General features: G+C 41.1%; 1 protein-coding gene and 3 non-coding genes across 5 annotated transcripts; all 4 read left to right on the forward strand.

Annotated features, from left to right (window-relative positions):
• Window positions 1-2034: 2034 nt before the first annotated feature.
• Window positions 2035-27667, forward strand: LOC119563169 (protein Skeletor, isoforms B/C). Of its 2 annotated transcripts, XM_037876434.1 has the most exons (14): window positions 2035-3231; window positions 12673-12749; window positions 13370-13521; window positions 21282-21393; window positions 23010-23143; window positions 23207-23291; window positions 23362-23562; window positions 23696-23716; window positions 23803-24127; window positions 24207-24421; window positions 24477-24748; window positions 24879-25009; window positions 25071-25234; window positions 25297-27667. In XM_037876434.1, the coding sequence occupies exons 1-14, from the start codon at window positions 3003-3005 to the stop codon at window positions 25456-25458; spliced, it is 2280 nt and encodes a 759-aa protein (XP_037732362.1). In that variant the 5' UTR covers window positions 2035-3002; the 3' UTR covers window positions 25459-27667. The 2 variants fall into 2 exon arrangements, with proteins under 2 accessions (XP_037732362.1, XP_037732363.1); XM_037876435.1 differs by lacking the exon at window positions 23696-23716 and having other exon boundaries at window positions 2036-3231.
• LOC119545873 lies at window positions 8312-8476 on the forward strand. Its single transcript, XR_005219152.1, has one exon. It is a non-coding gene; the product is annotated as a U1 spliceosomal RNA (small nuclear RNA).
• On the forward strand, window positions 9164-9328 carry LOC119545867. The gene has a single exon (XR_005219146.1). It is a non-coding gene; the product is annotated as a U1 spliceosomal RNA (small nuclear RNA).
• LOC119545874 lies at window positions 10630-10794 on the forward strand. The gene has a single exon (XR_005219153.1). It is a non-coding gene; the product is annotated as a U1 spliceosomal RNA (small nuclear RNA).
• Window positions 27668-27898: the final 231 nt, after the last annotated feature.

Below are 27898 nucleotides of genomic sequence, written 5' to 3' on the forward strand. Positions count from 1 at the left end.
GATTTCGATTTTTAGTTAATTTACTTTTCTGGTCTTCCCCCGATTTCAAAGTTTTCGCTTTTCCTGCGAAGGCGAGGCGTTGGTTGTTGTTTTTTGCCGTTTGCCGTTCGCCCTTTTTGCGCTATCTCTCTGTCCCTGTCTGGCCGTCGGTACTTACCGCTCCGCTCCACTCCTCACGCTCGCGCCCTCTCGCTCGCACACCTAACACACAAAACTGAGGAAAGGAAACAAAAAAAAATGCAGTTCCACGCGGGGAACACGCCAAAAAGTTGCTCTGGCACTGCGCCTTTACATCAGTGCATCGTCTGCCACACCTGTTAATGTATACGCGGCTCACTATCTGTTACAAATAATTTTGTAAATGACGAATGAGAATGAGGAGCAATCAGAAAGTTTCACAATTCACAATAGGCTAGGGGTGGCAAGTCGTCGGTCTAGGGATGAATGTCAATATGTTTGGTATTTTTTGAGTAAAAATAAATATCGAAATACTTTTCACCCGGTATATCGCTGTTATCGCAAACGTAATTGCCAGAAACGTAAGAGTCGGACGTAAGAGAAACGTAATCGAAAAATTCCGCGGTCGCTGCTCTGCCGCTGCTAGATTTTGATACATCTTAACAGTGCTGTTAAATTTCATGCATCTTAACAGTGCTGTTAGAAAATCGCGTAGTCTCACATTTTAGAGCGCCAATGGTGGACGGATGGGGAAACATCTATACGGTTCTATCTGGACACAAGCCATGGTTCGAAAATAAATCAAATTACTCTCACTTTTGGAGACTTTTAAAAAATGTCTTAAAATTTCTCAGAAATTAAAAGAATCAAGCGTTGCCAGACCGAAAAAATGCTGTCTCATCGGTTGGTGTTACCAGATTAGGAAAAATATGACTCATCTTTATGAAGAGGAAGAACACATGGCGCCTTGATTCAAAAATATTGCATTTTTGAGCTTGATAAAAGTGTAGGAACGAGTAGATCGAGAAAGGAATAGTATAAAAAATAGGAGAAAAAAAGGGGGAGAAGGTCGCAAGAATTTTAAAGAGATACATTGAAAACAGGCCCCAATCAATTTGAAATAGTTAAGGACACCTAATTAATCGATACGCAATTAAGTTCTTCATCTAGTTCTAGCTCCTTGCCCTTCTTCCATTCCATTATTATTTAAATGCAAAATGGAATAAAACTCAATTTTAAAATCAAAAATGAAATTTAGTAAATTCTCTTGTATTGTTTTTAAGCCCAAATCTCCAATCGTTTTGCCCTGCCCACTTATTCTTAATCCAAGAATATAATAATCATCCCCTACAATTATTATTTTTTTTAGCCAATATATGATAAATTTAAAAAATTAAACGAGTACCCGAATAAACTCGTTGCCTTCTTGCGTTTAATAAAATATACACAGACAAACAGGAACTGAAAGGATTATTTTGCGGCTGGAGAAGCAAAAAGACTAGACCGCAAATGCAAATGTTTTAAGTTGGCACAACAAAACCGCACACAGACGTCAGTTTTTCCATGCAGTTGTGAAGTCATTTGCATTGCTTGTTTTCCTGTGCGTTCAGTTCATGTTTTTGTGGCCTCTGCGGTTGGGATAAAGACAGTGGGGGCACAACAAATTTAAAAATGAGGGAGGGTCAAACTTTATTTTAATGAATTTGGCTAAGGCAAGACTATTTTAAATTTAACGGACGCTTGGGGCGACACCTAGGCGGGTGGCTTTGGAAGCCTAAATGCGTTTTTAAATTGTAACGGTTGCTTGAAAATGGGTTTTTTTTGTCATAAATAAATAGAAGAGAAATATGGAAATTTTATTATAATGATTATGTTTTGAGACATTTTTGCATTAATAACTTTGTAGTCGCATGTATGTTTTTCTTTTTCGTTTGATTCGAAATAATTTTACTTGAACCCCTTTTTACCCCATACCCCCCAAGCCAACGCCACTGTCCTGCGGTATATTTTCCTACTAACAAGTTCTTTCGGTATATTTTCCAGCGGCGAACGGTATCTTTCGAGACCCCGCCTGCAGCCACACCGACGTCGGACGGTCACACTAAGTCCGAAGCTCGATTCGATTCGCCCTGACGCGCGTAACGCTTTTTTCCCGCATCACTTTCCTCCACTTTGGCGCTGAACAAATCTGCACAACGAAAAAAGGATGCACCACACCAAATGCTCAACAAAATTCGCCAACTGCACCTGAACCTGTGTTATCAGAAACAATTTACTACCTTAATTTACTAATTCAAGTTTTCCATCCATGTAAAAACAAATAAAAATAGTGCGCGAACTAAAAACGCGTAAAAACCAGAATGGGCCTAGCCCGAAATAAAACATTTTCGTTTCTTTTTACACCGTTTATTTAACGCAATCAATTAAATCGCAGCGATTAATAGGATTTACTCAAAGTGAATCGCGTCTAAACCAACTACAATAAATGTTAATGTGAAAATTGTGCAATAATTTTAGAGAAATTTCTATAAGAAATTCATAAGTGAGTTAAGCATAAATAAATATTATTGGAATTACAAGAGAAAATAAATGTTATGCAACTTAAAGTTACAAGTTAAATCATACAAATTAACCAAGCAGTAAATAGCCAACCGAAACGCAGTACATACAGATAGATGGATGTACATTGAAGGAATGTGTGTATATTGTGGAGTCTGAGACCTCGAAACGAGGACTACTACAAGGACTACGGATTACTACACCAATATTTGCGTTGACTTTAAGGAGAACCCACCAAAAATTAAGAGAACATAATCTGAAACAGAATCACAAAGCGCCCACCTGAGCCCCGCCCCCCCGGAAGCACCTGTCCCCGGAATCCGGGCCTTTTCACCCACGCACGCAAGCGCAGGCTCCCGGGAACCGCCATTATAATACAATTATCCGTAGCACCACCCGGAAAACCCAAAGAGGGCTGGAAAATTAGGAGCTGCCGAAATTATATTTGCTTTGATATCGCCTTTGTTTCAATCGCCCAGCCGAAAATGTGGAGGAAAGCGAGCAGGCTGGTCAGGGAAACCACCTCGTGGAAAACGCGTCGTCAGGGACAAGCTGAAGCCCCAGCAGCCCCAGCAGCAGCAACAATGGCAGCACCAACAAAATCATCGACCAGGACGAGGACACCGACTGCACGAGGATTAACCATCGTCACATGGTCGCAGTTGGCAGTTGTTGCCGCTGTTGCAGCACTCCTGCAATGCCGCGTCTGTCAAGGTGAGTGAGTGCCCCATCCGTGTGTCCTGTGGGCGTCCTTCGGTGTGTATCTGTATGCGTGTGGTAGGTGCCACCAGACAGCGGCGGTCAAAGTACTAGCAACGGGTGTCCAAAATACTCAAAAACAGTGTTATATGGAATAGATAAAATATGTTAGATTTGGAAAATATAATATCATAATACTGATAGAAATATGTATAAGAAAGGATACTTGTCTCCGTATCATTTTCACCTTGATATCCATCCTTTGGTATCCATTTTCCAAAGGACAGAAATCTAAAATTTTCTATATTCCATATGTATTTTACGTTATTGAATGGTAAACATAATACGTGTAAATTAGCCTATCAATATGAAGTTGCTCGGACAATGCTATATTTCTGTAGAAAATTGTGTATCGAGTATTGTGCAATTTATTGACGAGGCTGCGTGCCAGATACTTTCACTTTTTTTGCTGCCATCGCTTAAGAATGCTGAGATAAATGCTGTCTTGTGGTTTGTCTGCAAGTCAATCAGATGGCTCAATAAATGCCAACGCCAAGTCACAAGTATGATGAATTCGGCCTTAGGCAACTTGGCTAAGAGTGAGTACCTTAACGAAACCTCAATTAAATCAAGTACCTTTTTTTTCACGGGGCCTCAAAACCCTCGAAAGTTGCTCAATATCTATTGAGGCTTGGCGAGTAAGAACTCAAAAGTCTGAATGTATCGCAAGTGATTAGAGCTTTGGGCTATGATGTACTTTTAATGACTTTCATACCAAAAAAAAATATTTAAATTGATTCGTCATTTTCATACCTCATGAGTTTTTTAAGGGCCATTAAAAACCCTAACTTATAGCTGAAAAACAAATGCCTGCACAGACTATTAGCACCTGTCACGAGATTTGCAAAAAGTTTTGCTAGATTTATTATGGGTACTTAGCAAGAGCGTTTAAGGTTTTAATATTTAACCTTTTCTCAGGAAAATAACGTGAGTTGTTTAATTGCAAGATGATCAAAGCGCATTTGAAATTTGATTTATTTACTTATTATTATTTTTACAGGGTTTCTTTGAAAATCCCCCCAGAGATTAATGTGACACACGTTTTTTAGTGCATAAAGACTTCAATTATAACAATTATCGCCGTTCAAGATAATTAATTTCCAGCATATATGTACAATGTACATTTCACGCTTTCATGATCTAGGCCAAAAATCGTCACACTCAAGATCATAAATGCCATCTGAGCAATCTACCTTTAAAGTCAAAGGCTTACTTTGCAAGCTCTTCACACCAGTTTTGTTGTCTTCTCTCTCAATTTACAATCGTGTGAATACATTATGTAAATGAGGGACCTTTAATCAAGACATTCCCATTGTTTTGCATATTATTTTAAAAACTTTGGCTATGACCACTTAATTGCCATAATTAGATGGGCCGAGGTTTACTGGGCAGTGACGCAATGTCAGTGGGGTTCAATGAACCTGGTTTGTTGGTCACGCCAAAGAAAGGGCAACCCAGGTACAACCTTTTTGAATGTGGGAATGGAGGTTGGTTGTTGTTGAATAGTGTGCTACCAAGAATTAACCCATTGTGAGTTGAAACTACCAATTACCCCGAGATTTCTCTCACCACCCCGAAACCATTTAAATTTCTGCTCTTTGGCCTTATCTCACTGACTAATGGGCAACTTTCCTTTCGATTCATTTGGCTCGCTTGACACTCGCTTATAAATTCAGCCAACTGTCGCCGGCCAAGGAAATTCTAATTTATTGCCAAAAATTACTCTTCGCATTATGCAAAACATCGCGATAGGGCATTAGAGGGGCCAATGAACCGCAAGCGAACTAAATCATTCATATCTCGGGCCCCGAGAGGTACTGGCAAAAATCGAGCAGAGCCTGGTGTAATGTGGATGGAAACCGGTTGACAGACCGAGCCCCATAGCTTTGTACTTGGCCTGCACAGTTCCCAGATACAAGCCACCGACTTGGCCCCAAAAGTAACACACAAACAGAAGTGAGTCGGCGGCAATCTTGTCGCCCCAGTCTCACACTTGCGGACGTCTTACGTAACCGAGTTCCAGCTCACAAAATTGAGGGGGAAAAAATCGAAAATAAAAATGAAAATGATGCGAAATGTGCAGCCCGTTGAACCCAACTGAAAAACCAATGGAACGCTTGACTTGCCGCCAATGTAAATTAACTGGGCCTGCTGAAAAACGAAAGTGTGTCGCCATCGAACGGTCGTTAAAAAGTGCGTGTCTTGACTTACGCATGCGATTCCAGTTACCACTAACTAAATATGTACATATGTATGTGCATAAAAAAATAATCATATAAATAACAAAAACGAGTTTTCCAACAGAAGTTGGATGCGTGCAAAACTCAGAGAATTGTTTAAGTACAGGAAGCTGTGTTAGTGGGTTAACTCAGGGGAATCCAATAATAAAGTGGGTTTTTGAAAGCATAAGGCACGTATTTATTTAACAAAATAATCACTAAAACAAGCATTGTTAAATTTAATGGGTAAATCATACTTCATTTCAGGTCAAGAGGTTCTTTAAAAGAGTATTCATTTCAATTATATTTCAATAAACTGTCGTTATATTAACTTACAAAGATCTTAATCTGTTAAAAATATAACAATTTTTGATTTAAAATTTAACAGCTTAAGTTTCTATGGATTAATTTCAAATTTATTAACTAATTTAATAGAACTTAAGATTTAACTTAAGTCGTAAGACTGTAATGTAATTGTTCATCAAAAGATGGAAGCTTTTGAGTAAGCATCCGGTTGATAATGATGCCAAGCTATGGGAAGCAAAATAAGTACAATAATTTTAAAAGTCATTGCGGGTAACACTTTTCATTCTACTAGAAAAACGTTCATTTATTTAGAGTGTCGTGGGACTTGAGCACATAGAATAAGTGTACAATGAGCCATAATTAAATTCCATTCAACTTCAGCTTTGGGCTTCAACTCGTTTATGAACAAGTTCCGGCTCTAAATGGTTAGAGCTTATAAGATTCAAAGGTTTTTGAAATTGGCAGGAGAGTAAAGAAGATAGAGATCTTAAAACGCGTCCAATTATGGCTGTCATATCTGAAACCCTAACTCGGTTTCTATGCCACTTTGCCTGTGAAGTGAATGGCCATCCTCCCACGCAGTCGGTTTTATATGCGAATCGCCCCCGTTTTCGATGGGGATCTTTATAATCCCACATATGGGACATGGGGCGGCCAATTAAACGTCGTTGGCCTGCACTTTTGTCCAGCCATTTTGGTAACTTTCCGCTGGCTTATTGAAGTTGGCGGTTGGAGCGGCGGTGGTGCGGTTCATTGAGTCCCAATTGTCCGCTGTGGGCGGAGTGGGCGGTGGTGGTGCAGTTGGCCAACCACGAACATCGACAGACCAAAGCCATAACAGCGAAAATATCAAACTGATTTGGTTGTGCAATGTTGCGCTTACATCACTCCACTTCCTTTCCCTTTCCACTTTGGAATGTCATTGCGTATTGGACATGTGGACTGGAATGGGGAATTAGGATTAAAATTCAGCAGGGAGTAAGATGAATGCACAGGAAAAATAATATACCTTGTTATAAGTGCCTATATTGCCATTTAAAAATCTAAATATATTACGTCTCTAAAAAATTACATCAAACCCCCCCAATTAATACAATATCACGATGTCTAGGAATACCATATTTCGACTAATTTTCCAATTTGTTGATCTAGATTAAATTGTTTCAAGGAACAAATGATTTTTAAAAATTGTAATATGTATTTCAGAAAGATCTAAAATAATTTTGACAAGATAGCTATATTATTGTTAAAAAAAACATAATCCTTGTTGATTTTTATCATGGAACAAATCAACTCTCTAAAAGTGTCCAATGCAAAAATACTGATATCAATCCAACTGCAAATAAATAGCAAAAATCGCAAAATCTTTGGCATATTTGATAGGTCACACAGAAATACCCGTTTGCTTTGAATTTGCTGACCAATTTATGTTTACAAAAATTCGTTCTGTGCGATAGAGCTTTGTGCGAAACTGGAAAAGTGCAGTTTTTGACAAGCTTATCGCTTGTTTGCAGTCCACAAACTTATTTTTGTTGGATCCCCGCTGCCATGGCAATGTAATCTAATTCACACCAGCCACTCCCACATCCCCCCAATAATATTCCACATATACATGGTACACCATCCTATAGCATATCCCATTGCCTCGGGGTGGGGGTGCTCGAAATTCACGTGAGTGGAGCAGTTCTAATGCCGGGCAGATTGTCGAGCAATTTGCAGCGATTAAATTAGCTCAAGCGTGCCGCCGAAGAAGCGATTCCTTTGCAGCCTCCTGTTGCTGTTGATGTTGTTTTTGCCGGCGAAGGACTAAGGTATTAGATGAATACAAATGGGGGATCGGGATCTGTGGTTCCCCATATGAAACCACCACCGAAACGAAGCGAAACGAGCGGCTAAATAGAGCGAGACAGGGCGATGTCCTTGTGGGTGTAAGGCTGCCACGCCCCCCGCCCAAAAAAACACCCACTGTGAGCCGCATAATTCTCTGTGATGTTGCCGCGCAAAATGTTCTAATCTGTGCACTGGATTTACACATTGCTTCCCAGGCAGCACCACAATCACAATCCCACAAATCCTCCAACTCACCATCCGCCGCCACATTGAAACTTTGTGTACATATTTGAGTTTCATTTCGTTTGTGGCTAGGTTTCGGCTAACATGAAGTCATAAAATTGAAATAAATATAAATGCGAGTTGCGCTGATTTCCAGCTGAGAGGTCACGCCTCCTTCAAAGACGGGGGCGTTGGCCGTCGCAGCGGGGAGCCCACAAATCTCCCAGGAGTGTTGGCCTCAGCCGGGAGCAGATAGCGCGCCGCGGGACTCGGGACTTAAGTCTTTAAAACAAATTACTGGGGAGGAAGTCCGGCCATGCCGATATCATGGTATTCAGGTACATACCTCTTGCTGCATACTTCCTGGGTGTAGGCATTACCTTACGAACCCTTCCTAGAATTCCCAACCAGTTCTGGCAGTCTACTCATGGAACCCCTAAGGTAGAGCTGAGGAAATCATACTTACCTGGCGTAGAGGTTAACCGTGATCACGAAGGCGGTTCCTCCGGAGTGAGACTTGGCCATTGCACCTCGGCCAAGTTGACCTCTGCGATTATTCCTAATGTGAATAACTCGTGCGTGCTATTTTTGGTAGCCGGGAATGGCGTTCGCGCCGTCCCGACATAAAAGATACATTTCAATAGTTGTACTATGCAAAAAGACTTATGCTATACTTACTAATGAACTTATACTATAATCTGAAGAATGCTTTTCAAATCTTATGTGTTTCTTAAATATTACTAAATAACCTTAAGGTGAAGAGAGCTATACAAATAGATTGGTATTGATTGTATAATCTGATATAAGATTCAGCCTGGCCTAACGTTTGTATACTTTGTACATATCTGTACCAATCACTTATCGAATGCGGTAAAAAATACCTTTTAAAATACATTTCTTGTTTTTTTGCAAGCATTTTGTTTACAATTTGAAATTTAATCGGGTATAATTCTGACTATTTTTCTGGTAATAGATAAAAAGGAATACTTTTAATTCCATTTTAATATTTTGTTGGGGTTGTAGAGTATGGCTTAGACACCCATTCCACATAATTTACCCCTGATTCCGAAAAACGTTCAAATCTCTTTATTTTATCTGGATCAAACATAATAAATTTGAGTTTATAATACAAAGAAAGGAAAAAATACACATATGTTTAAAATGAACCCAGCTACCTTCGCATTTCTTTTGCATTTGGAAGCGTAGCCTACTACGGACCCAAAAAGGTTTCACTTCTCCTTACCAGCTGTAATTCCCAACTGGTTCTAGCTTCTCCGACATGAAAACCCTACTGTCGAGCGAAGGAAAGCATACTTACCTGGCGTAGAGGTTAACCGTGATCACGAAGGCGGTTCCTCCGGAGTGAGACTTGGCCATTGCACCTCGGCTGAGTTGACCTCTGCGATTATTCCTAATGTGAATAACTCGTGCGTGTAATTTTTGGTAGCCGGGAATGGCGTTCGCGCCGTCCCGACATTGATAATAAATATTAGACAGCATTATGATTTAACTAGTTTAGTGATAGTTGTTAATTGAATGGCTGGAAAAGTTACACTTGCTAAGAAGCAAAGGTAATTTGAACAAATGTTGTCCGATTTCCAAGGCCATTTTGGGTTCTCTTCCATCATCGATCATTACGAAGGGATTCCCTGGAATGGGATTCCCATCCATTAGCTGCCTTCGTTTTGTTAGTGCTCCTTGTTGGTGGTCGTCGTCCAGCCTCCTTTTTCGCGCTTTCTTATTTATTTATCATCATTTATTAAACGCTCTCGCTTCCCTGCCAAGTTTCCGATGCCAAGAAAGGAGTCGCTCCGTCCGAGTTCCGAGTTCGGCAAAAAATTGTCGCTGTCAGATTACGTTGCAATATTGCTTCCAGTTGCCATATCCTGCCGACTTTCCGCCCAAATTCACGCTGCGAAGGACGAGAGAAGCGGCAATCCGAGGGCCGGGCATTTCCCCATTCCTTTGGCTTTGACACAAGCAACAATTTACTCGGTTTCAGGTTAAAGTCATATCGTTAGCATTAACGCTTTTTGATTTTTATTGAGTCAGCTAAATTTTATTCGATTTACCATCCACACACACACACACAGATACTCGGGGGCGCACACACCCTCGCAGTGGGAAAGACAAATACAGATGTACCAGCAGCATCCCCCGTCAGAAGAGCAGGGCACAACATTCCTGGGGAGGAATATTTCCGAGCTTTAATGAGGTTGGGCCACCAACCAATGAGTCCTTCTGCGGGGGCAGGACGACCTGCCTTCCCGCCCCCGCCCTCTCCTTCGCCCAAGGAAGACTCTATTTCGGAAGTAAATGAAAATTTGATTTGGAATTTCGTGTGTCCTGGTCGTGCGTGCGTTACAGGATCTCAAACCAAGCCCAGGAACCCAAAATGAACCCCCGAACAAGGATGAGGATGATGATGTCGCTCCTGATGCTGATGACGACGTCAAAGTCGAAGATGGGCATGTGATAAAATAAATTACGGGCAGATTAGTGCGAATTTAATTATCGTTTGTTCCTTTGATGTCGCGCTGAGTAAATAAAGGGAATAAATATGATGATTATTCAAACGGCAGTTCTAATAACATTATTACCGTACCGGGTTAATTGCGGAAAATGTGCGAGGCTTTGCTTGAAGAATTCTTGGTTACCTGAATTTTCCAGCCCCTAAAAGAGCCTACTTTTCTCTTTGATTTTATAAGGTGCTTGTGATTCCCAACCAGTTCTGGCAGTCTACTCATGGAACCCTTAAGTTAGAGCTGAGGAAAGCATACTTACCTGGCGTAGAGGTCAACCGTGATCACGAAGGCGGTTCCTCCGGAGTGAGACTTGGCCATTGCACCTCGGCTGAGTTGACCTCTGCGATTATTCCTAATGTGAATAACTCGTGCGTGCTTTTTTTGGTAGCCGGGAATGGCGTACGCGCCGTCCCGACATTGATAATAAATAAAGATACCTTATGAAACAAAGTAATCCCCACTTGAATCCCCCCTTTGTTACATCAGCAGCAGTTGCTTAGTGCAAATATTTGCCATAAACTGAAAGTCAATCACCTGACCATCCATCTCAGGCATTCGCAGCCTCCAAAATCAGATACAGAATGCACTGGTTGCCTGTGGTTACGCTCTTAATAGCAACGCACCCAATCTCCACCAAAGGCACTTGTCGAGCGGATTGTAGATGGGATTAGGGATATAACCGGGGGTGGGATCGGACACAACCCTTTGCGATTTGATGGTTATATGCAGATTCAGATTTTGGGCAGGGGCTCAAAGCCAAAAGGGGATGTCCTGCTAAGTATCCCTGGCAACCCGTTAATTTATAGGGCTTATGTGTCTGCGATCCTTTCCTCTGCGCCAGCTGGGCATTAGTGGATTAAAAGCGTTTATTGTCTTCGGTATCCTTTCGATTGCACTGTGCGTCATGAATTCAATTGACAAAGTGACTGGAAGTAGAAAAAAACGAAATGTGGGTCGATGATTCTGTGCTGTGCCGTGAGTTGCCAATCAATTTTATCGCCGAGAACCTGGCAACAAGTCAAAAATAAAGCCATCTGCTTGGCAACCTCCACGTTTCGTTTCCTTTTTTATCGCCTGCGAGAAATCTTATCGGTTTCCAGTGACGAAGAAATCTGGAGACGGACGCCTCAGACACAACCACTCAGCCAGCCAGAAAGATAGACATGGCCATTGACTGTTATTTGTTCCCTTTCCCCCCCCACCGGAGAACCCGAAACCCCTATACCAAACATTATTAACAACAACCAACGGCGGTCGTGTGCCGGGCAGCCTCAGGCGGTGGATATATCTGGGCTTTTCCCAGGAAGGGGGATGTCAACGTGCTCGTCATCACTTTGTATAAATATCCTCGAGCACGTATATTCCATGGGGCCACGTGCTTCCAGGGGTCCAGGACTTCAGAGATTAATGCACGCATTAGTTGATTTAATTCATATTACGCTTTTGTTGCCGCCGTCGTCCTGGCTACCATATATGTATACCATAGACCATCGACCATCTCCACCATCTCCACCATCAATTGAGACATTCTGGGGAATCCCCTGGCCCCCTGACAACGATTGTAAAGAGGAAGAGCAGCTTACGGCATTGGGACTTAATATCGAATCGACAAGCCAGAAACAAACTGAAATTGCAACTAGCATCCCCCATTTTAACCCACCTCTGACACCTATCACTTGGAGGCTGTCTGTTTCTGTTCTTTTTAAACATTTTGGCATACATTTGCATTGTTTAGCTGGCAAGTTGTACGGCTGGCAAGTCGAGCTTAGCATTGAATTTCAATATATTTCATGGTTTTCAATCAATTTCATGGCGCAATCCCAAAGGGAAAGGCATGCCAACAACTCCCCCGGGGACTTGTCAAGAGTTTGGCAAACAGAGCGCCAGTTCGTCATAGTCATCGTAATCATCATCCACTGGCACAGGAACATCCATTCACATCCTTTTCCACATCCCCAGTTGGTTGGAGGCGCAACATTGGTTCTGGGTTCTGGGAGGCAACTTTCTGTATGGCAAAGTTCTTTCGTCTGAGGATTAATTTGCAAAGCAGGCTTCGCTCTTTGTCCGTGTCCAGCGATTTTCTTGAGCCTCTGGATTATGAATCCGTAGCAGGAATTGCAGGAAAAGCAAAAGTAAAAGCAAAAGCACCTGAAAAATGCAACGCATTGAAGGCTCTTTCTCTGCTTTCTCTCTCTGTGCTTGTGAAAGAAGTGGAAAACTTAGTTTTTGGCCGCCTGTTTCAATTAAATCTGCTCTGGACTAACAATCTCCCAACCCCTTATTTTCATCCACAGCCGCCGGACGAGCCCCACCGGAACCCTACTACGGCCGCTATATCGGGGACTTTACCAACTTTGCCCATGGCATCAAGGTGAGTTTTGGCGTCTTCTACTAAGTTTAGTCAATTTAAACTTAGCTATACAAAAAAGGGTTTATTATTATATATTATATAATTATTATATAATTTAAAGACAAATTTACTAATCTTCCTATAAGTCTATTTTATTATTAGATGAACATTTATATATATACATATATGCATATATTTGGGATATTTTCATTTTACTTTTAATAATACGAAGTGTTTTTTATTTATAATTAAAACTCAGCTCTTAAAAATGTTTAATAATATTCACATCCCAAATTTAAATGTTAAAATTTGGTATATATAAAAGAATTTATTTATAAAGATACAAGTCACACCTTCATCAATAGGATATTTTTGTAAAAGAGCTATGATTTTCTGAACCACTTAAATGAGTAACAGTCTGGATCAGTTATGTTTTTGTTTAATATAAGAAGCATTATATTATTGAACCAAATTAAAATGAAAGAAGGTTCTTAAATTCCCCTTTAGGCATTTTCTATACAATAGAATAGCTGAAAATGATGTATTGGTTCAAGTAATTTAGGAAATTTCGTAAATATAATCATATTAATAAGCATATTGAAATTTGTTTTACTAAAACCTATTAATGTTATATTCCCCAGGGTCAAATCTACGCGGTGGACGAGTCGACGCTGTTCGTGAAGTCCTTTGCGTACGACGGCACAGGACCAGACGCCTTCTTCTGGGTGGGCAAGACGCAGCGGCCCAGTCCCGAGGGCTATATCATTCCCTATCCGGAGGAGTACACGGGCATGTGAGTATCGCAGTTCTGATAATGCATTTTCACACATTTTTGGGGCTTTCCGTTGATGGTCAGAGTGGACCTTGTTCGAGATGGAGATGGAGATGTCCTGGCTACTCGAGCGCAGCAGGCCATTTCCTCGGAACGTGAGCGAATGTTTTGGGTGGATGTAGATGTGTGTTGTGTGTGTTGGGGTCCCCGCATCCTTGCAGACTTTACGTTACGCACGGCTGACAATGAAACCACTTTCAAAAATTAAAAAACATTTTTCATCTCGCCTGCCATTTGTGCTCGTTGTCGTTTTCCTTTTGCCTTCCCGGCGCCTTTGTGGCTCTGCAAGTTGCCAAGTTGGTGGTGTCGCTTGGTTGCCTCCTAATGTGAAAAACTCATTTATTTCTTCACGTTAGATTTGCGGTCATATGTAAAGGGGATGGGGGGATGTTGGGGGGACTAACGTACCGCCAACCGAAAAAACAACAGCAAATAAAGAAAGCCGCAGGGCGGCGGAGAAATGGGGAGGGGGCGTTATAAGAGATAGCGAAGTTTCAGCCTTTCGCCACTATTTACTTTGAGTCGCCACAAGGTTAAGCCGCTCAACTATTTACCTTGTCAGTCTCCTTGCGCTGCCACTTGAACGCACTAAGCCGGTATTAGCCAGGTCCCCGCCCCCTCAAACTGCACCGCCACCCACTAAGCCCCCTTTTTGGCCTAATCCCCACGTTGCAGCCAAGACACGCACACAATTTGACGTCATTTGAATGCTTAGAAATCGGGCATTGCATTTTTCATTATCACAAACTAATCCTGCGCCTCATCCTAATTCCCTGATCCGTAAACCGAAAACAAGGTGAAGTGGCCTTCCACTTGGCATTGACATCATATCAGGCATCACAAAAACGCCTAAGGTGAATGTCATGTTTGATTTTCATGGTTTTAATGTTGAAGGGGTAGACCCTTTCGTTGAATTCCCAAATGCCAAGGCTAAGGATATCATGCTTATGACAAAAAAACAAATTCTTTCTAAAGTGTTCATTCTTTATTCTGTTTTGAAAAGCATGCAACCTTTGCTCTTTAAGGGAAATTTTTTTTTTTTGGCCAAGCTCAGAATATTTTGTTTTGGACCAATTTGTGCGTTTTTTATAAATTTTGCATTTTTTTTACATCAGCTTTTTTGCAAAAAATTACAAAAATGAAAAGGTTTGAATGCCAATGGATGGGAAATTAAACCACGAGAAGAACGAGGTACGACATTCTTCATTCTGACCATTACTTGCAAAATGGCAACCAAAATACTGATTTTTTTAGGTCGAAAAAATGGGTTTCAGATTTTAGTCAAAAGTACTCTTATTTTTAGCGGTTTTTTAACCGTAGTTTCATCAAATAAAGGCGTACAGCTAAAAGATCGACTGTTTTGAGCAGGTTGCAAAATATGCTAACGATCCCAATCACTTCAGGGAAATTTATTTTTTGACCAATTCTGGCATTTTTGTAAGGGGTTACATCACCTAATTTTGCAAAAAATGGCAAAAATAAAAAATTTTCAGGTTTTAATGCCAATGGATTGGAAATTAAACAACGAGAAGAACGTGGTACGACATTCTTCATTCTAACCATTACTTGCAAAATGGCAACCAAAACACTGCTTTTTTTATTGCGAAAAAATGGTTATCAGATTTTAGTCATTCTTGAATCACGAAACCTTAAAGTATTTTTTTGAGTGCACTAAAACACTTTACACACCCTAATGTTAGCTTATTTTTGCATATCCAATCTTTGGCAAAATATCTCCGCAAGGCCAAGAATAACAGAGCGCATCGTGCGAGGCATAAGCGATTGCGGTTCCCGAAAAGCGGCTTCCATTCCCCACTGCGCAGTCTCCGGGCTCCACAGCCCCCCCTTTCCCATTTCCAATCCCAAATCACGCAGCCAAAAAGAAAACCTGAGGATGTTTACGCACTGGATTTCCCCATTCGAAATTCTCAAACGCTCGGCGCGGTTTCGCGCTTGAGAAATCGTTTGATGATGTGTAGTAGTAGCATAGTATGTTGGTTGGCAGACTAAGAACCATTGCAGGAGAACCAACCAAGGCGAATCCATGGCCCAAAACCCGGGCATTCATATTGTAATCGACTTTAATGCGTTTCATTGTTGATGCCACGTGCCGGGCTTTATTAGTTCAATGTACAACGATGCCATCGCCTCCATTTCCATTTCCCCCCGCCGTCGTCCTTGGTCCGCCGTCCTCCGTCCTCCGTCGTCCTTCCTGTCCTTCTGACAAAGAGCAACATTGTGCCACGAGTATGGGGCTTTCGGATGGAGGAGGAGGTGGAAGCCCGGAACGCTGTAGCGATTGCACGCTTTTACGCTTTCAGACACATTACCCATACCACCGGGTGGCCCATGCACCTTCCGAAAAGGGGGAGTGGGTGGTGGTTCTTGGGTGGTGGGTGCCTGAAGGTCGACGGTGGGTTGGTGCGCTGGTGTCAGCACGATGATGATTGCTGTATTATGTGGCACACCGCTGCTATCGCAATCGCATGCATTTGAGCCAACAAATTGCGCGCGTTTATTATGTCTAATGATTTTTATAACTGTGTATGTATGGTGTGGCATGACGTCGCCGAGCGATAATTGATAAATGCATCTGATTGGCATTGGGACAGGCTCTGTCGCAGTTCGTCCTGCCACCAAGCTCATCCTGCTGGCAAGTGACAGCCTTAAAACCGGCTTCTTGCTAAGCTTCTCGGGCAGGCCAATCAGCGTTAATTATCTCAACTGCTTCTGGCAGGCGAAGTTGAAGGGCTGCCAATCCTGCTGCATCAGGATTTGGCACTTAAAAAAAGTATTTAGAGTATGTCCTTAAAATTTTAGAAGTGCTTTTAGTTTTTCTGAAAAATATACAAGCAAGGTTTCATTTTCGTGTTTGCTTGGCACAAATGTTAATATTTCATGCGCTTTAAAGTACATTTCTTAGAGAATAGTATTTATTTAATAAGCATATTCTTATAAAGCTTGAGGATAAAACTAAAACGGAAACCAAGTCAAATTGAATTCGTCAACATTTCTCAAAACTGAAATTCAGAACAGTCCCCATAAAGTAACTGCACGAAATGCTTTCCAGAGGAACATCATTATAATACCATTTTCCGAATATAATAAAATAACTTCGAAAAAATCTTTTTATAATGATTTCCCCCTAAATGAACAAAAATGGTATTTTTTTTTAAGCTTATCCATATTTTAATTAGATATATGATACAATTTCTAACAGTTTTCCTTTGAACAAAATGGGTTTACCTTTGATTATGAGAGATCATCGTTTTGTTTATTTTTTCAGTGCCTTTCAGTTTTTTGTGCTGCTCACTTCTTTTTGTGTTCACGCTCGCTTTACCTCCCCCCCCCAGTGGGAGGATTGGGTGGAGTGGGTGGATTCGGGTGGAGAATGTGTCACAATGGATGCATCGAGCATAAGTAATTAAATTAGAGTTTTTTGAGAAGCATAAAGGCGACGCCGCGCTGATTAACGCCCGTTGCCATGACAAAGAGGATGACGCCGTTGCCTTGTCCTGTACACAACACCCACCACCCACAAACACCCCACTTCCCCCCTGCACCACCCACCACCCACCTCCCGTGGCTGTTGCTCATTTGCATCTGCAGTGCAAAACCCCCCCTTTTTTGCTCCACCTTGACGCCTGCCTTTTCGCTTAACGCTGATTTATGCAGATTTCATTAAAATTTGCTGCATGCAAAGTAGCAAAATGAAGTTTTAGTTTTGTCCTTCATTGTTTAACCCACCAGTGCCCACCAGCCCACCATCCCACCATCCCGGATCATCCTTCATTGTGTTAATCAACGTTGACAGCGCAGCCGCAACACGAACAACTGTTTTGGCTGTCGACTGATTTCGCCCCTGGCTGATGTGCCAACTGCCTTTAACTCGATTAAGCACCAGAAAGTTGGCGGATTCATTCGGCATCCAACTTAACCCTCGGTTGCCCTTGTCCCCTTGCCCTCCTCACTCTCCTTCTTATAAAGAACATATCCAGCTTCAGCCCTCAAGTAGTTTCGCCTGTTGCTGTCACTTCACCCCCAGTGCGCTCACAAGTAGGCAACGCTTTTCACACCTTGCAGGGCCTGGTATTCATGGGGAATGCTTAAGATACTTTTATAATATTTCCATTTCAGTCCATTTGAAATTGTACTTAAAAGTTGTTAGAGGCTTCGAAGGCCTATGGTATACGGTTAAAAATCAACCTGTATCTCAGTAAGATGTCACAGAAATATGTTTATAATGGATATCCCCGTCCTTAAAATATGTATATCAACGTACCATAAAAGAATTAACTTTATAATAAAATGTTAATTCTTGAGAGATTTCGAAATTAATGAATAATGGTTAAGGGAAATTATTTTCAATGACAGCAACTTTATGACTTAATACTATTTCAAAATAATTTCAATACATTTTTATATTAGTTCATTATAACGTAAAGTAGAACTTGAAAGTAAAGAAAGGTGTTGAGTTCCTGTGGTATATCAATCAATGCAGAGCTGTAAAATAGTATAAAGTTAAAAATAGCGTTTACAAATCATATTTCATCATAATTTCATTTCATAAAAAAATGTTTTATAAACTCTTTGATAGTTTAAAATAAAATATTTTTAAAAAAGGCACAAATGGAAATAATCGCTTTATGAAAGCGAGTTTCTCTCTTCTTTTTTTGCTGAGCTAACGAAAAACTCTTTTATTATTATAACATTTTATGCTATAATATTTCCCCGCAATTATTGCTAACTAGATTTGCAGCAGCTCGTTAAGGGACATCTTTCCGTAGCTATCTCCCCCAGCGTACTAATTATTATTGTTGTTGGCGTGATTAATGCCCCCGACCACCGGACTTTAATACAAATTTAATTGAGTAGTCGTTGCCGAGCCCGGGACCGGGACTCATCAGTCTGAAAGGCGGCCTGTCACCGACAAAAACACATAGCGGGGGCGTTGGCTTGGCGGTGGCGCTTCGTCACGGAAACATGAAATATTCATAATAATTTTAGAATATTTTCGGTGGTGGTTTGCCTTGTTTGCAGGGGTTTTTCGAGATCCCGGGGATGGGGTTGAATGCTGGATGGTTGGATGGTCGGATGATTGGGTGGCTGGCTGTCTGCTGAGTTGGCGCGTTTTATTGTCTGCGAAATGCCCTCGATTGTTGTGCGTTTTGTTTATCGAGCGGGAATGCAAAGTGCCAGTCAGCGGGGCGCAACAAGTTGGCCAGTTCGGTCTTAGTCAATGGGAAAGCACACATGAAAAGACGCCTCTGCTCTTTGCGAACCCGAATTTGAATCAGAATCTATATTCAAACTAATTGGGTGAAAGTGCACAGGGGCTTAGGTACATATGCATGTATGTGGCTGTTCAACCAGCTGAACGAGGGCAAATAAAATAAAATCGATGAATGGACTGGAGCCCAGCACAATCGCAATATCCAAAACCGAACCGAACCGAAACTAAAACCCATCCTGAGTGCATCAATAAATGTCGAGCGGAGAGGTCCTTGCCAAGTGGGGAGGACAAGCAAATCAAATAAAGCAACAAACATATTTGCCAGGCGGAAGCTGTAATGGAACTAGGAATCGAAAGCAAACAGAATTCGAGGAAAACTGGAGACAAAGGACCGAGCAACCACCAGGACATCGTTGTGTGTATCCAGCAGATACTTTTGATGCACTGTTGACACAGAGCCATTCAATTTGTTTTGGCTCATTAGAGTGCTGCAACTGTTGCTGCTTATGGCTCTGATTTGCTAGTTCTGTTTCTGGTTCCTTGGAATGGGGAACCAGGTTCTTGGACCTCTGTCAATGTGTCATTTCAAGGGTGCTAGGGCTAAGTGCTTAGCCGTGTCTAATGCGGATTGCGTGGCCTGCGTCGACATTCATTAGACGTCGACCTTTCCACTTGAGTGGCTGACTAACCGCCCCACTGACTGATTGACTCGCCTCTGACACTTGTCCCAGTTATGGGATAAATCGATCCTGCATCGCCCTCAAGGAGCCCTACTATATCGAAACGTCTCTCCACCCATCCCCGCCAAGGATATCAAGTATATGACTCTGCAACCCGCGACAACAGATACAGATTCATCTGGGCAAACACTCGCTGACTGCTCAGCCCCCTTGGGATTGGCATACTTAGACTTCAAGTTGATTATTAATATACCCCCGGGGCTTCAGCTCCGTTCTGCAAGTGAAATGAGATGCAGTAACTGCAGTAATGGATATGTAATCACCGCTAAATCCACATGATTACGGAAGCCTTAGAAGTGCAGGCTACAGATTTATCCTAATTCCAATGCCAAGGTATCTCAAAGGTGATATTAAATAATACACAACCATGTTAAATAAATGTATATGGGATTATATAGATTTTAATCTCTTTAAAATTGATAGAACAAGAGCAAATAAATAAAACATGGAAACTACTATAAAAATAAAATGACATTACAGACGTATAGACATATGTATAGAAATGTTTTCTTAGTTTCAGGTGAGTTTACATTTTCACACAAATCCACTGATGCACTGAGAGCGAGGCCAAAAAAGTCGCTAATTGGCTGGGGTTTAAAGTCGCTGGAAAAAGTTGTTATAAATGCAATACTCTATAGATATTGCCACCCAACAATGCAACCATTGAGAAGCTCCCATCAAAAGAAGGGGGCAAATGGGGGGATGAGACGTGTGTAATGCCTCGGTTCGCTGCATTAGCCATAAATCTTCATCAGCACTCGCCTCATAAATAATGCGAATATGCGAAAATGAGAAATGTTTTTGGTTTTGTCGTCGCTCGTTTGGTTTTTGCTTTAATTTTAATGACATGAAGTCGCGCAGCGTGCATTCAAACAATATAATATATGTTTCGGAATCGGGGCCAGGGTCCGATCTGTTGCATTTTCTGGCTGGTTTCGCTTTAAGCCCTATGTTTGTACAGTCTGTCAATACAGGTGAAAATTGGAGGCGGTACCTCTGTGGACAATCTGATGACATTTTGTGGGCCGGCCAGAAAATTTGTCGGATTACGTTTAATTAAGTCACTTATCGGAGGGAATAAAGGAGAAATGGCTTTCTCGTCCAAGTGTTATACTAAAAAGAGATTTTAATCTTAGCAAGCCATTACAATTTTGAAGCTTATAACCTACTTTTAGTTTAATATGCGGACGAGAAAACGATTTTTAAAGTATAGTATTTCAAACCATCATAATGAATGGCCAACATAAGTATTTAACGAAGAACTAGGTACAATGTTTTGTTACAGTATTTTCTACAATACAAACGTTATATTAAATCTAAAAAATAATAATTTAAAGGATTTTTAATAGTCTCTAAAATGTGACTGTTTTGAATGTTATGTGGGTATACAAAAATTGATGAATGAAATTTTTCTTAGGGCTAAAAAATGATTTCACGGGGAATACAAATGTTACATGAAATCTTTTCAAACGTCATTAATGACAGTTCTTTAAGTTGACCGTTTTGAATAGTATAAGTTGGGATTTCATACCTTGTTGAATTTAGAAGATACTATTATGATGATAATGCAATGGTTTTTCCTGGTGCAGCTCTTAATAAGCTCTGACCGTGGGTTGGGAAAACACACACTTCGCTTTACTTGTACCCATAGTTTAGTATGCTCTGGGCCCCATTTAACTCTGTATCGCCATCTCGCTCTCATCTCCTTTTCGGTCTCAACATCCGTCTCTTTTTGGAACCGCCCGCAGGGATCCCCCCATTTTGCAGGCGCACAACCGAACGGACATCATACTGCGCTTACCCATGGGCAAAAGGATTAAGGACATTCGATGGCTGTCAGTGTGGTGCAGACGCTTCACGGTGAGTCTGAGTCCTTGCTCTTCCTCTTCTTCTTCATCTCCTCCATCCCAATCCATAGTATAATAACCATTTTTTCTTTGCGGATGGCACGCGCCATCCTCCGCCAGATTTATTATGTGTGTGTATTTAGCCTTTTTTGTAATTACATTTTTGTAATTTAACTGCAGCTGCACAAAGATCTTATGCCTTTCATGCCATCGATTATGGTCTTAATAGCTTTTCACAAAAAATGTGAAGGAAGTTATTTGGTTTCCCGTCTCTCGTTTGCTTAAGAGTAAATTAAGGATCTATCAAGGAGAGGCAAATAATCCCTTTGTGCAGTGTGCAGTCCATAATGTGGGTCAGCCGACTGGAACTTTGTTTTCATTAGAGTTTTAGATTTTAATTACAGTGCTGAATATGCAAATGCCATCGTCCAACGTCCACCGGCAATTATGTTTGCCTTTGCCCGGCGAAAATTACTTTTGTTTAAGTTTTTCCTCCAGGAAGGAGCGGAGTACAAGTGCATTTCCAGATAGATTCCCCAAATGGGAATCGGGTTTTTGCGAGGGGGGTTACGTGGGGTTTCTGTTGCAGGGTCGAATAAAAGATGGCGGCCGTAGTAAAATAAATTACAGCAGACATTTTTGATTAACTCAAGTGGTTGCATATAAACACACACACACACACAGGGCAGACCAGCCCCCACCTCACACAGATACTAACACCGATGGGGGTCGTGTGTATCTGTGTGGCATACAGGGTGCTCCTTCCTCTCGCGACTGTGTGTGTGTGTGGGTGTACGCTGCCTTCCATTGACTGACAGCCAAAAAACTTCTTGGGGGCTGACTGCCGCACACCCACACAGATGCACCCGGATTGGGGTTAGTTTGCCCCTGTGTGCGTCCGTGTGTATCTGTGTGCGAGCGTTGTTTGTGGAGTTTTGAGCGCGCATGCCCGATTTTTTACCATGGGTAGGGGGTTTTTGGGGGTTTCAGTAGGGGTAGGGGCAGCAGGGGGGCAGCCCCCACATGGAGGCATACATAAACACACATTATGTACAAATGTTTTGGGTATACAACAACAAAGCTTGTTTGCTTACTTAGAACCGCGTCGAATGTAGACACGGTATCGCGTAAAATGCACATGTAGAATTTAAGGTATACCCTTAAATGTTGACTCTAAGTTAAGGATAAGTTTGCCTTTTAGAATGAGAACTAAATTTACTAAAGATAAAGATTCTGAAGATGCACTACCGTCTAGTTACAACACCGAAATATAAATATTAAGGATGAATATTAAGTATTTTAAGGGTTAAAATTATACATCTGATTTGATATAGAACATATTTTTTATAGCTTTTACATATTTAACCAAAATATCCTTTTGCACATATAAGTTTCGATTGTTATAAGAGTAATCACTATTCGTTTGCTTTGCTGAGCAAAAATTTGCAACAATGTAAAGCTATATTCACCCCAGCTGATATGTGATGTAGAAAGTTCATATATTATGTAGAGATTGGATAAAAACGCAGCCACGCCTTAAATATCCGGAAAAAAAACCGGAAGATGTGCATGAAACCTTTAATCATATGCCCAAGAAGTCCCGCTCATTGACCTTAACCCCCGTTTCAGGTTGATTTTGGAGAGGTGTTTATACCATCCAATCTGGATGTGCCCAAGCCGCGGGTTCTGCCCGAATTCAAGCGATTGGCCCACGGCCTGCGTTCCAGCAACATAAGTGTACTGGATGCCAAGACGTTCTACATGTGAGATTTGCCTGGGTTTTTGCATATTAAGTATTTTACCAAGGATTATTTAACGTTTTATAGACCCAACCTGCACTACGATGGAGCTGGACCTGATGCCTATTTCTGGGTGGGCAATGGCAGCGAACCGAACATTATGGGCATTAAAGTAAGTTACTTGAAATAGAGCTTATTTAATAATAATTATAAATATAATAAATGTATTATTCCCTATTTAGGTTCCCAATGAGAGTGGTTCCTTGGAACCTTTGCGCGGCTATCAGGGAGAAGATATCGAGATCCAATTGCCTGGAAGCCTGACCGTCTACGACATCGACTGGCTGGCCGTGTGGTGTGTGGAGTACCGGCACAACTTTGGACATGTCTACATTCCCAGGGATCTGGACGTACCGCCAGCCTTGGGCCAGACCAAGATAACGGTAAGTGTGATGCCCCATATCGGATGTACTGCCCAGTTAGTTCCGGAACATTGCCCCCTTACATATGCTAGCATTTGCTCATGTTCACACAACTCATAATGTATATCTCTTTGACTTATGCGCGCCGCATTAGCCTTCATGGTGGTATTCACCCGTGAGTACTAGACTTAGCCTCATGCATGTCCTAGCTTCAAAAAAAAGAACAGATCCCACTGACTGTGCCCCCTTGATCCCTTTCAGACCACCACGACTCCTCGACCAGTGTACAGCAATTGTCGCGAGATCCTGCCGAACAAGCTGCAGGTAAAGTGGGAGCTCCAGGGCGAATATCTGCAGATTGAACTCTTCGGACGCATCAACGAGGATCAGTACATGGCCTTTGGACTCTCCGGGGCGAATGGCCGACCCCAGATGTCCCAATCCGATGTGGTGGTGGCCTTCTACGACACGGTTGCCCGTGTGTTCCGAGCGGAGGACTACTTCATCTCAGATCTGTCCCAGTGCGATGGTCAGCGGGGTGCTTGTCCGGATGAAAGGATCGGAGGTCGCAACGATGTGGTTGTGTGTAAGTAGAATATAAGGAGGATTTTAACAATTAACTAGAATTAGGTAGAACTAAATCCTACTAATCGGATTTCCATTAGTGAGCGGAGATAGAAAGAATGGGGTCACCAGCATCCGCTATAAGCGTCTCCTGCAGCCCAATGAAGCCATATATGATGCTCCCATCCCCATCGACCGTGAGGTTTCGGTGATAGCCGCCATTGGTCCACTCAATGCCCGAAAGGAGGCCAATGCCCACTCGCACACCGCCAGTGATCACAACCAGGACGATATTCGCATCAACTTCTCGGCGAGGGTAGGGTCTACCACTAAAGAAATAGAGATATGTATTTCAAATATGGATTTTCCAGAACGATCACGCCTGCAAGAGTTCACTGTACGATGTGAAGGACGAGAGCGGACCCAAGCCATGGCCCACGCGCAAAATCGAAGGTGTCAGGAAGTTCCGTGCCAGCATTGGACCCACGGGCGGCAAGCGGGGATATACCGCCATTACGAAGGTGCCCTCGTGGGGCATTGCCTGGTATGTGAACGATCTGCTGATCCCTGAGATTACTGTGGAGCGTGGCCAGACCTACGAGTTCATCATCGAGGGCGGCAATGATTCGGGTCAGCCAGCGAGGTAAAAATACTAGATAAACATGTTATTTATAGTTCTAACATTTATTTGTAATTTATATAAAAGTTGCATTTTATTTTTTTCATTTCATTTTTGGTATTCCGATCAGTTAATAACCCCTCTTTTAATGCAGATATCATCCGTTCTACATCACGGACTCTCCCGAGGGTGGACTGGGCCAGAAGGTGGGTCTAGAAGCTCGAAAACAAAAAGCCTATGCTGGAGTAGAATACGATGATGATGGCAATGCTGTTCCAACAGGAGGTACGCTCTTATGACTTCTATATTTTTCAATACTTAATCATTACTTTGGTCTTGGTAAAAGCCGGTCGATATTGCGAATGGGAGCACCAGACGATTGATAGATCAGCGGAAATCGAAACTTTCGAGGAATACATGAAAACACTGGTCTTTAAGTGTGAGGATGGCGAGCCAGGTTATCTGAACTGGACAGTTCCCATGAATGCTCCCGATGAGCTTTACTATCAGGTGAGAGAAAAAGTATAGGTGTATATGGTATATAACTAGCTAATTCCAACACCCTCTTGCAGTGCTTTACACACAATAATCTTGGCTGGAAAATAAACGTCGTTGACATGGGCGCCTCCAGGGGATCGATAGCCAGCAGTCATCAACTAATCTTATACGGAATTTCCACAGTTTTTAGCCTGGTAGCGACAAGCCTACTTTTTAGTGGCCACGTACTTGCCTGATAGTGCCAGTAAATGGTCTTACGATCTAGATTTCTAGACAAAATGTTCGACAGACGAGGTCCTGAGATCTGAGCGCATATCCAGATCTATACATATCCCCATTACCATTAACATATCCCGCCCAATTTTAAAGCATTTCCATCTTATCGATACGAATTTATAATTTCACACTGGTACACACACGCACTTGGGACTTGTCTGTCGGAGGTTTTGGGCCACTTGGCGACTATCACAACCAGGCTAATATCATCTGAAAAACATATCTTGACAATAATTCGTAAGATGTAAAACTGTTGAAATTGTGTGTGCATGCGTGGGGGCCCACTGTACTGCTACAGTGGGCGTAGAATGGGTGGTTGAGCCATATATAGCCGGAACTTGATCGGTTGTTGGCAGTAGAATTTTGTGGCTAGGCAGCGAGAACTTTTTGTACATTTACGAGTATGGAATTCTACTTTTTTACATGTATACTTATTAAATTTACTTATACATCTACATCTCTAGTACAGTAAAATTGTAATTTTTCTAGCAACTACTACGAAACCTACACACAGGCATGTAGATACAGAATCATGTTTAATATGCGGTTCGATGAAAGCGTAAGCCGACAATAATAACGCGACACTGCGACAATAAATGAATGATAATAAAACAAAATTAAATATGTATATGGGCTGCAACTGAAGCCCAAAGACAATGTACAATAAGAATTATATGGATTTAGGAAGGACGGCAGAGAACGGATGCAATTTGTATGACAATAATATCTACAGATTTGTGAATTTTGAGCAAGTTTCGCAGACAATACAATACTTTTACACAATTTGAATGTACTAAGGAACTAAAGACAAATAAGAAAACTATGTTATTTAATGCTACTGACTACTGTGGTGCTTCTTGTAACGATATTAGATGAAATGTAAATCACACGCCGCACACAATTAGAATGGAATACAAGAATCCCCCTCTGGACGGGATGAAGTTTTTGTTATCAGATGGTTTTCTTGTAACTTTTTTAACTATATTTGCATAATTGGTGTTTTTATATAAGCATGATATATATATATTCGTATATGTTTACAATAAGCGATATGTTTATAATGGTAAGCGAAACAGAGAGACACACAACTAAGATGTACGACAATAAGAAGTGGACAAATAAATATGCTAGACACTTGAGAAATATTTGACAAGATATTGAATATGTAATATTATAAACTGATAAATATGCATGTATGGTAAATCTTTTTGCTAGTTGTTGCATTAATTTTGGACAATGGCCTGGTGTAAGCTAAAATAATTCCGAATAATTGACTTTATAGCCAGGGCTAAAGAATCCACATTAAATGACCTAATTTACATAAGAAAACTAACTTTTCCTAAAAGTATAAATGTATAAAAAACTATTGGACACTAATGTTTGTTAAGTTTCTGTTGTTTTGAATCCTTTGTTTCCTTCTCCTCTATAAGTTTACGTATTAAGGGCCACTTTGCTGTAGTAATGTACATTTTCAGGAAAAGATACAGAAAAGTGTAAGGATCCATAAAATATGACTATGGAGAGTTTTGATATTGAAATTTGACAGGGTCTGGAGCAGGCTTATAAGTCAAATTGATTTTTGTATAGTTAATGCAGCTAAGCGCACAAGAGTCCAGATAAAAATTAAACAAAATCGAAACAAATGAAAATGGTAACCAAATGAAACAATTTATAAATAAATTCACACCTTTATATTCAATTGAAAAACATACATATACATATTTACATTAAACAAAAGGCAAGAATATGACTTTCAAAGAATATCCCAACATAAAAATTTCCATGTCGATTATAACTTAACATCTCGTACTTAGATAGCAACATTTTTCTGCATTACCTAAACGAAGTACTTTCATTAAAAATAATAAAAATACAAAATCAAAAGCAACTCGCATTCAAATCTCCAATTCAATAAATAGATATGCATGAGTCGCAGGCTAAGAGGGCGCAGAGAAAACTAATCCACTTTTAAATGTTAATAGATCGCAACAGATCCCGCAAAAATAAACCCGATTGACAATAGCTTGCCATGAAATTGGCCAGTTCAAGTAAATGGTAGAGAATTGAAAGATTGATGTCAATAATAAGAAGCTTCTCAAGAAGAAAAAGCTAAGGGCGTAAAAAAGATCAAAAACAATTATTCTACAAATAAATTTCCGAAAAGAAAAATGTTGTGGTTTTTATTTTTAAGTGGGGGGAGATGGTTACATGTTCCTCAGCATTGTGATATAGAGAATGTGATACACTTTCACTGACAATATCTACAGTCTGCCTTCTCCCAAAAATTGTATTTACTGAATTATATCACTTTATTTCAAAATGATTATTTTTTACAGTTTTGTAATGCGATACATCCCAATGCTGTCTTCTCAAAAACATTTGTATTTAAGGCTAGTTATC

The sequence above is a fragment of the Drosophila subpulchrella genome, chromosome 3R (assembly GCF_014743375.2).
Source record: "Drosophila subpulchrella strain 33 F10 #4 breed RU33 chromosome 3R, RU_Dsub_v1.1 Primary Assembly, whole genome shotgun sequence".
Taxonomy (NCBI): Eukaryota; Metazoa; Arthropoda; class Insecta; order Diptera; family Drosophilidae; genus Drosophila; species Drosophila subpulchrella.